The sequence below is a fragment of the Alosa alosa genome, chromosome 11, assembly GCF_017589495.1.
Source record: "Alosa alosa isolate M-15738 ecotype Scorff River chromosome 11, AALO_Geno_1.1, whole genome shotgun sequence".
In the NCBI taxonomy this organism is placed as follows: Eukaryota; Metazoa; Chordata; class Actinopteri; order Clupeiformes; family Clupeidae; genus Alosa; species Alosa alosa.
The window spans coordinates 29,464,268-29,474,465 of NC_063199.1; the positions used below are offsets into that span (position 1 = coordinate 29,464,268).

Genomic DNA, 10,198 nt, shown 5'->3' on the forward strand with positions numbered 1-10,198 from the left:
AGGTAAAGTGAATTTGTTGAAGGCTAGTACATAAACCACTCAATACAATTAACATCGTAATAATATAGTTTTGTGTATTTCATGGTAACGTATTTAACCTACTTAGACGTACATACGAGTTGTTAACCCTCAAGCTGTGTAGCTAGCTAACTAGCTAGCTTCTAGGTTGCTAACGTAGCTTGTAACGGTCGGTAGACTTTTAGGGCTAGAATGCTAGATGATATTGTAATTTCTTCAATATGATCAAATTTGATGTCTTCTAATGTCGAAAAACGCAATACATATGAACTACAAGCCAGTAACATCTTAAAACGTTCTTGAATTTGGAAGAACGACTTTTTTTTTTTTTTTTTTTTTTTACCACAGCTGACGAGTCCGCTAAACTTGGAGGTAACGTTAACGTTACGATCTGAATTTCGCCACAAACTCAATGACTGGCCAGCTATGAAGCTACCATAATAGCTGCTACGTTGTGAGCATAAGTGGTGGCTAACGAGCTAGCTTCTAGGTTGCTAACGTAACGGTCGGTAGCTAGACTTTTAGGGCTAGAACAAAGATTCTATAGTTAACTTTATCAACCGTCTCTGGCTAGAATGCTAGGTGATATTGTAATTTCTTCAATATGATCAGATTGTCGAAAAACGCAATACATATCAACTACAAGTCAGTAACATCTTAAACTTTCTTGAATTTGGAAGAACGATTTATTTTTTATTTATTTTTACCACAGCTGAGGTAGGCTAATGGTTTTGCTACATTGCTAACCTATCGATAGCAAATTAAGATTGAAATTAGCTGATGACATGAATGCTGCTGTAAATGAATGTCGATATTCTCGACGAGTCCGCTAAACTCGGAGGTAACGTTAACGTTACGATTTGAATTTTGCCACAAACTCAATGACTGGCCAGCTATGAAGCTATCTGTTTGCTGTAAAGTTACAAACTTGCAGCAGACTAAGCCAGGCTAGTTGCCATTGCCGCCACATTTCCCTGGCTTTAACGTTAGTAGCAACCACGCAACCTCTGACAAAGTTGGGTGCCGTCGGCGGTAGTTTTCCGTTTATGTGGAAAGCTACCGCCGACGAGATGTCACGGTGTGGTGTGTCTGATGCCTGATGACGTCAAAATCGCTAATTTGTAAACACTAAGAAGGCTCGACACAACATGAAATTTTCGATCGAAGTATCATCAGTGTCTCTGAACTCCAGCATGTGAACATTGTTTGCGTACACGTGTTTCGAACAACTCACTTGGTTTTTCTTTACTCGTCGCCATCTTGCTAGTCAAGGAGTGAGTTGTCCAAAACCTTTCTGTTTAGTAAACGGTGTACATGAAGAATATTCTCAATGCTGTGTAGAGACATTGATGATACTTTGATCAAATTGCAAATTAACGTGGAATCTTGCACCAATGAAATCATGGGTTTTTGATTTATTTATCAACAGGATATGCACAATGCTCCTCAAAGTTCAATACCATCAACAAAGAAAATATCTAAAACTGCAGCCTGGGTTTTCATTCCTAAGTTTCATTGAAGAAGGTGAGCCTTTATGAGACCATGTATTCATTTTCTTGAATAAAATCACTCATTTAATATGAAAATTAAATTGAATTTGACATTGCAATTCAACCAAAGTTCTGCTTTTGACTTGAATGTAACTGCTTTGAAGTCATGGTTAAATCAAGTGCACCTTGCAGCTGTTAACTTTGCTATACATGTATAGTTAGCCAGCCACCACCTTACCAGCATTACACCATGTGACCAAACAATGGCCCATTGTGTGCATAGCATTGCACTGGTATCCATCCAAAAGCTTAAGAATGGTATTTACAATTGTGTAATATTGGAATACTGTTGTAAGGAGAGCTCAGTGGTAAAACTAGGAAGAAATATAATGAACAACTTTTGGTTGCACACTTATGCTTTTAGGTTGAGACGGCCTTTCTTAATGTTCACAGAAGTAATGAATTGATGGGATCTAATGTTATCATGTCTTTTTCAGTCAAGAACAAGTTTGGGATCCCTCCATCTACTGACCTGCAGTTCTTTGATGATTCGGACACTGTGATTGATGATGAAGTGATCCATGACTTCCTGAGGCTAACCCAAATGTCTGTCTGTTGGCCAAAGATGAGGGATGTGAAGGTACTATAAGGGATATTACTATTCGCCTTATTCACCCTGTGGCCATTACGAGGCTGAGGGGTACACTTGCCATTACACCTCAGTCCAGCAGATGGTGGTAATGCACTCCGTTTGCAAAAAACTCACTGAAGAAGAACAGGCCAGTGAACCCTTCTTTTTCGGTGAGCTTTTTTTTTGGCTGTTTGCAAACGGAGTGCACCATCCTAGGCTATGCTAAGATGGTAAATGTGGCCCTATTCTATGTGCCGTGCTGAACCGTGTAGTGCCGTTAGGTACGTTCCGTACTATGTAGGAATGTCCACGCTGCTATAAGGTTTTACGATAGAGCTAAATTGTAGCCTACTCATTAGGCTACTCGTTACTCTTAGCTTTCTTTCGTTCTTGGCAGATGTAACCGAATATGAATGTGAAAGATTTGCCTTTCAGGGCACGAACGGTCAAAAGCACAAAGTTTTAGAAATATCCTGGCGTCATTTTTATGGACTAGGAGAAGTTTTCCATTGTCGTAGGAGTAGCACATTTTAAAAGTGGGCCTATAGCCTACACAATCTGTGTACATAGAACTTCTTCTCCCCTTACTTCTCCTGAAATATATTAATTATATTCTATAGTAACACCTTATGACCGTACCAGGTATTAACTAGGGGGAAGAAAGACACTCACTCTGATAAAACTGGACATAGGCAGTCATCTGCTTCAAAGTCACACTACCGTAAGGCTAATAATAGCTGTGTCCTCACAATTTACTAAGGTGATTTTCTCCTCTTCTGGCGTATTGTGACAGGAGAACCATGCCAACTTTGGATGCGGTTATCTTGGCGATACTTTTTGCAATACCCTCAATATACATATCGTTGGAAAGCTTAGTCAATGGTCGTTCATGTGAGCACATTAACTTCATTTTGTACATTTTACCAAAACGACTGGTTTCGCCTTGCAGGGTCACATATATGAAATAAATGATAGAGATTTTAATTTCTTGCTACTGTGATCGGTTTCCTCAGAATATCATGTAGGCTCTGAATTTGAGGTACAGTATTCAGTCGTCCTACCACTGACAGATCACAACATACGTTTCTTTCTAGCTTTTTAAAAAATAAACTTAGCAGTTTGGTTTTCCTTAGGGTCTATGTAACCTTTTCTAAAATGGTTCTATTATAATTTATATATTGTGATCTATATTATTAACGCAAGAGGCTGCCATGTATATCGTATAATATATCGTTTTTGTCTGATATGAAAGCCTGGGAACCTTCTGCCAGGTTGCTTGTTACTGTATTTGCATGTGTGGTAGTGAGTAGTTTGTGTGATGAACTGAGATGTATTTTATGTCTGCATCCATATAATTGAAACTTGAATAGGAATTGTTTCCTTTTCAGATTTTACGCCAACACATTATTCTACACCAAACACTTCATCTTTGAGTCTGCATCTGAATCTAAGTTGTGTTACGTTCTGTGTTCACATGCTCATCATTTTGCTTGTTGTTTAACTTTCAATGATAGATAGTCCAGGAGGCCCTGGAGATGCATGCTGGCGGTCAAGATATAATGGAGGAGTATAGAAGAACAAAGACCTTAACACACAGCACAAGACGACATCTCGTCAACATATTGGTCAGCCATATGGTTGAGAAACATGGGTAAGTTTTCCTTTGAATAAATCACAATAGGCCAAAAAGAGTAAACTATCCAAAAACTATACTTGTTTCTATAATGCATTCCAGGGTTTCCTGCAGAAAATGTGTTGGTCAAGGTGTAATGTCCTAGCACATCCCTTCAACTCAGTTTAGCAGTTGTTACGTCATGCAGTCACGAGTAATGAAATTAAGTGAATGATTTGGGTGAATGTTCTGATTAAATGAAAATACTCTGTTAGGGCCTCACTCAATATGGCATAAGTAATATTGTTGTGCTTATGAGTTAAAATGTTATGGTAAAACTGTCTATGTTGATTGTGGTCACATGCTTTGTAATGGCTGTGCATTCAATGTGTAAATACTCTTCTATTTTGTTGCTTATGTTTGTCTGTATGCATTTTCCAACTACCTATAGGAGGGTCCCAGTTCGCATGCAAAGAGAAAAATACGGACTTGGCATTGTGACCCTTTTCCCAAATCTCAGGGATCCTTTCTCCACCAAAGGCTATGTAAGATTTCTCATATTATACAATTGTAAATACCATAATCAAAGTCCTTTTAGGCAAGTCCCTCCACTTGGCGGCCATATTCCAACGATTTTTGGGTACTTATCGGGCATCTAAGGGGTGTGATGTGTAGATAACGTTACAAACTAACCCCATGCATTTCTATGGAGGATTTTTTGAGTACGGTGTCTCCTCGTTAGAAAGTCTCTTGTATAATGATCGAAGGTATGGTTAACAATTGATTTTTGATAGACCTGATCTACATTATTTCACAGGAACACTTCTATGATGGTGCAAGTGGAACTGGCTACCTGGCATGGCGCCTAAAAACTGTGCAGAGAAAAGTTACAAAGCGTTCGGTCGGGAACAGCCCCCATGGAGCCTTGCTGGGAGGTCCCAGCCTAAAGAGGAGTATCACAGCAGAGCAACAGGCAGATGGTGATGCGGTCAGAGAAGCCATATCGTTACTTTCATATTCCAGTGATGATTCAGTGATCCACAGCAAGATGAGGGAGACCTTTCAGCATCGTCATGAGCTTGTCCATAATCCAGAGATGACCACTGAAGTCCTGAAAACGTATCCAAGATTTCTGGATGTGAAAGGATTGGTAAGTGTATCTGCTAATATGTGCATATTATGTTTTTGGATATATGTTTGTAATTACCTCATGACTGAAATTTTTCTTTTGATTTCCCTCAGATAAATCAAGATGTCACACTCCTGTTTGGAGAGGATACATCCTCCAAGTTATTAGAGAAGTGGGACTCTACCTTCAAATGCAAAATCATTGAGGAAGCAAGATGCTTAACTCAGACTCCCACTGTACGCCACCTTTTGATGTCTGCAGAGAACCAAGACACTGAACCCAGTGCTGGTAAGCAGATTTATATTTCATAGTAGTATCAAACAAAACCATACAACAGCAATTCCAAAAAAGGCGGGACATTGAGTAAACCGTAAATAAAAACAAAATTAAATTATTTTTAAAACATACAAGCCAGATTGTTAATGGGTAATAAAATAAAATGAAAGAACTTTTCATTCTTTTGGGGGATATGCATCTGTTGTCCTGTGCTCATACAAAACTAGGTTGCCAGTTTACCTTAATATCTGTGAAATGTATTTCCTTGTCCTGTCTTAAGCATTATTCAACTTTTGTTGCCCCAGTCCTAACAACTTTTCTGAGATGTGGAATCAAATGTCTGTGGTAACCTCACATGGCACTCTCGCCCACTGGTGATTTTAACGCTGATCACACTTGCTATGGGCATGCACACTTTCTATGGTTGGGCATATCCCAGAAGAACAATGCATTGGCCCCTTTTGAACAAATGATACGATGCTTGCACTATTCTCAATCAGTATATGGTTTGAATGTTTTGAAAATCATGGTGTTTTGTTTTCATTGATGTTTTACACAATCTCTCAACTTTGGGTTAATTGTTGAAACGGACTTGATTATCTTTCTCCTTAGAATGGGACTCCGATATAGCTACTCTACTGCTCTTAGTACACCTCCTCCCACCTCAACCTATCGGCAAGAAAGCTGCGAAGATCAGTGCAGATGCTGCGTCCGAAAGGCTTGTTGTTTATCACAAGGTAATACATTTGGCACTGTCATGTTTGACTGACCATAACATTAGCACTAGATTTTAACAATAAGTGTGTTTTCATCATTTCATGACACTTGTTGTGAAGGGATTGTTTTTTGTTGTTTGTTTTGAGAACTGCATTAATCATTTCCTGCTCTATTTGACACAAAATGTTGGTTTTTTGTGTTGAATTTAGGCAAAGCATTTGCTGTATTTAGCTATTGAAATGGTTCTGGCTCAGTGGTTTTTATTGGATACTGTACTTTATATTGGATTATAGTGAATTTGTAACTTTTTTTTCTTCTTGTGTTCAGTCCTGTTGCAGTTTTGAAGAGGCTCTTGGCAAACGTGATCACCACCATCCATACCTCCTTGCTGTCGGAAGAAACCAAAATCGGACCGACCAGTTCTACATTGCCTTGGACAAAAAGCTGATTCCTTGTGAGGCAGCAAGTGCAGTGGGTGCATTTGATGAACTTTTTAAATTGCACTTTGTTTTCAATCTGGCATATGACGACACACTTAACAACTTCTACACATTTGTGCAGACAACTGTATACAACATTGACATTGGAAAAACTAAAGAATCACCAAGGGTCAGAGAATTCCGTGCAAAGCTGTTGAACTAGTTTTTTTTTAGTTTTTTTTTTTTACTTTTGCTTAACCTTAACGATGATGAAATGTTTTAGATGTCAAGAATTGCATGGAACCAGTCAGGCGTTGATATCCCATTTGAAATTTAAACATGGTTTCTATCCTACCTCAAAGCAAAGATTAATGTGTTCTCAAGAAACATGCCGTAAGCAGTTTCACACTTATTCAGGTTTTAGGAAACATTTGGAAAATACACATGAAGCTAACAACACTAGTGCAGACTGTAGTCACAATTCCCCTCCTAGTGAGAACATTTCTGAGCAAATGGAGACAGACTTGCCAGAAGTAAATAATTCAATTTCAACAAGAGATGAATCCGAGAATAGGAGCTCTGTTCCTTCGACTGAACGCCTCAATAGTGTGTGTGCTTCCATAATTGCAAAACTTCAGGGTAGTGGTGCTTCTAATAATTTGGTCTCAGCTGTTGTTGGTGATCTTGAAGAATTTACAACAGAGATGCATGATCATTTGAAACAGTGCTTTGTCAGTTGTACCATCAAACAGTCCGTGGTCAAAGAAAGTTGAACAAAGCTTTGAACATTTCGAAAACCCTTTCTCTTTTTTAAATTCAGAGTCAAAAAGGGTTAAGTATTTCAGAGAGAAATGGGGAGCTGTTGAACCACTTGAACTTACCTTAGGAGTTCGGTTTGATAGCCGTCGAAACAAGACTCTGGGAACGTATGACCAAGTTCAAGTTAGAGACACTTTTGTTTACATACCTATATTAGAGACACTGAAGTTCATGTTCTGCAACTCTGATATTTGTGAACAGGTCTTAGCAGGCACCACAACACGCCCACACACTTATGAAGATTTCAAAGATGGAAGTTACTTCAAGAAACACACACTATTCAGTAAACATAAAAATGCTCTGCAAATACAATTGTATTATGATGATTTTGAGACGGCAAACCCCCTTGGATCAAAACATTCAATACATAAATTAGGCTGCCTTTACTTTATCTTAAGAAATTTGCCACCCAAATTTAATTCTGCCATTCTTAATATACACCTTGTTAGTCTCTTTCATAGTCAAGATGTGAAGAGATATGGTTTTGATACAATTCTTGAGCCCTTGATTCGTGACATCAGAACTCTTGAAAATGAAGGAATAGACTTGCCCATCTCCTGTGAAAAGGTCTATGGAACCATTTCTCAAATAATAGGAGATAATTTAGGAATGAACGGAATACTTGGTTACAACGAGTCATTTAGTAGCACTTACTATTGCAGATTGTGTATTATCGACAAACTTACTGCTCAATCAGTTTACAGTGAGGACCACCCCTCAGTTGTTGTTCGTGATGTTGATAATTTTGAGAGGCACTGCAGGGATCTGCATTTGGACCCACAGCTGAAGTCTGTGTATGGGGTGAAGAGGCATTCAACCCTCAATGAGTTGAAGTATTTTCATGTTGTCAATAATGTTTCTGTTGACATCATGCATGACCTTTTAGAAGGGGTTGCTCAGTTTGAGCTTAAGTTGCTTTTTCAACACCTTACTGATACCGTTATTAGTAAAGGTCATCTTCTTTCAAGGATTTATTCTTTTGACTATGGTGACATGGAGCGAAGAAATAGGCCCACAAATGTGAATCTGGATTCAAGTGGCAATGGCATCGGGCTGAACTCGATTCAAACATTCTGCCTTGTGAGGAACGCTCCCTTGATCTTTGGTGATCTGGTGGAGGCTGAGAACCAGCATTGGAGATTGTTGCTACTTCTGTTGCAAATAATAATAATCGTGTTTTCCCCTCGTCTTACTGAAGCCATGACTATATATTTGAAACATTTAATTCTTGAGCACCATGAGCTTTTTAAGACCATATACCCACACCGGAACTTGTTGCCAAAACATCATTTTATGATTCATTATCCGTCTTGTTTACGTAAAATTGGCCCTTTGTTACATATGTCCAGCATTAGGTTTGAGGCTAAGCATAAGAACACTTTGAAAAATTTTAAAAATATCACAAAATCCCTCGCAAAGAAACACCAGTTGGCAGTAGGCTATCATTGGGAGAATCTTACACTGACAAGGAGAGAATTAGGTCCTATTAAACTATTTGACAACACTGATTATGACAACACAATACTTGACCACATCAAACAAGACAAACAGCACAGTTTTAAGCACTACATGGATTAAATTGGATGGTTCAGAATACAAAGAGGGAATTGTTATTTGCACCGATGTACATGATGAGCAACCGTTTTTTTGTGAAATTTTAAAAATGTTATTGATTGATGATGTGTGTTTTGTTGTTAAGGAGATGATAACTGACAATTTTAATGAGCATTTTCATGCCTATGAAATAAATTCTAGTGATGAAAGTTATTTTATTATTACATCAAAGGATTTCCATTTATACAAGGCTTTTGATGTCCAAACAGCCTATGGTTCTGGTGGTAAATATATTGTCCCTGTGCATTCCATTTTTTAAAATGCAGTCAATAAAATATTTTAAAAAATGGTTTAGTTTGTGCATTTATTCATTTAATTGTATCATATGAGTATCCATTTTTATTTCCCACTGCAATTTTGGTGGTGCCAAACCTGCTCGAGTTTGTACTCTGTTAGGAGTTGATTTGTTTCTGATAAGAGTAATAAGAAAACTCTGCCGGAGTTAATTATAAAACACTAGTTTGTACTCTGTTAGGAGTTGATTTGTTTCTGATAAGTGTAATAAGAAAACTCTGATGGAGTTAATTATAAAACACTGGCTTGGTGTTATAAAGTTTACACTAGTGTAAGTGTTGATTTTACACTAAAGAGTGAGGATTATATAAACTCTGCTACAGTGTTGAAATGAACACTCAGAGTGAAATTAACTCTGGCCGTTTTACTGTGTGGGGATCAATAAAGTATCTATCTATCTATTGTGTGTGTGTTTTCATGTATTTGTGTGTCTGTGTGTGTGATTGCATTTACTTCAGAATGCAGGGTAATGATAGAGGACTCCATGGAGTAGGATAGGCCTTGCCCATCTGTTGGAGATGATTTCTGTTTCCTGAACTCGTCACGCAGGACTGAGCGAGAATCCCCAACATATTCGACAAATCAAATCTGGCATGTAGGATGAAATATGAAAAAACAACTTTTCTGCGCTTTCAGAAAAAAAGACCCAAGCATCGAAGGGAGAAGAGTGTACCTTCCTCTTTTTTGTTTTACACGTTTTTATCAGAACTGTTTACATACAGCAGATGTGATCGATGGAGGGAGGAGGTCAGAGCTGAGCTCAGATAAGAGATTCAGAGCGCATACATCTCCTCTCCAGCTCCAGAGAGTGTACCGCTAAATCCACTGCCACTCCCGGGTGGGAAACTATGCTGTTATTTGTTTTTGCTTTTATTTCCCGACATTCAGTCGTCAGTTTGCCAGTCGATGGGAGGAAATGGAAATGCATTGGTTGAAAGCCTCTTTCTTTTTTCTCTTTCTCATTCCCCCTCTCTTTCTCCCTCGGTGGTCAGTGGTACTGTGGACGGAGTCCTCGTCCATGCTTGTCAATTTATAAGAGAGCATCCCATAAATCTAGCCTGTGTCAGATGGGCGCTTTGGCCACCCTCAAAGAGGACCAGTATGTACAGTAATAGCACAGCATGCTTAGCACAAGTGCATTAAACTCTGGCGGGCTGATATTGAATAATCCAATGGGAT

General features: G+C 38.5%; 1 protein-coding gene across 1 annotated transcript; it reads left to right on the forward strand.

The window, feature by feature from the left end:
• The first annotated feature begins 1,992 nt into the window (after positions 1-1,992).
• Positions 1,993-6,515, forward strand: LOC125302829. Its single transcript, XM_048256148.1, has 6 exons — positions 1,993-2,148; positions 3,654-3,790; positions 4,203-4,296; positions 4,994-5,168; positions 5,769-5,893; positions 6,201-6,515. Exons 1-6 carry the CDS (start codon positions 1,993-1,995, stop codon positions 6,513-6,515), a joined length of 1,002 nt encoding a protein of 333 aa, XP_048112105.1.
• The last annotated feature ends 3,683 nt before the right edge of the window (positions 6,516-10,198 follow it).

What these genes read in the sequence shown, in the direction of transcription:
- LOC125302829 (XM_048256148.1), top strand. Translation starts at nt 1,993, where the DNA reads ATGTCTTTTTCAGTCAAGAACAAGTTTGGGATCCCTCCATCTACTGAC. An exon ending in CAAAGATGAGGGATGTGAAG is followed by an intron (nt 2,149 to 3,653) that starts GTACTATAAGGG and finishes TTTCAATGATAG; the next exon opens with ATAGTCCAGGAGGCCCTGGA. An exon ending in GGCTTGTTGTTTATCACAAG is followed by an intron (nt 5,894 to 6,200) that starts GTAATACATTTG and finishes TCTTGTGTTCAG; the next exon opens with TCCTGTTGCAGTTTTGAAGA.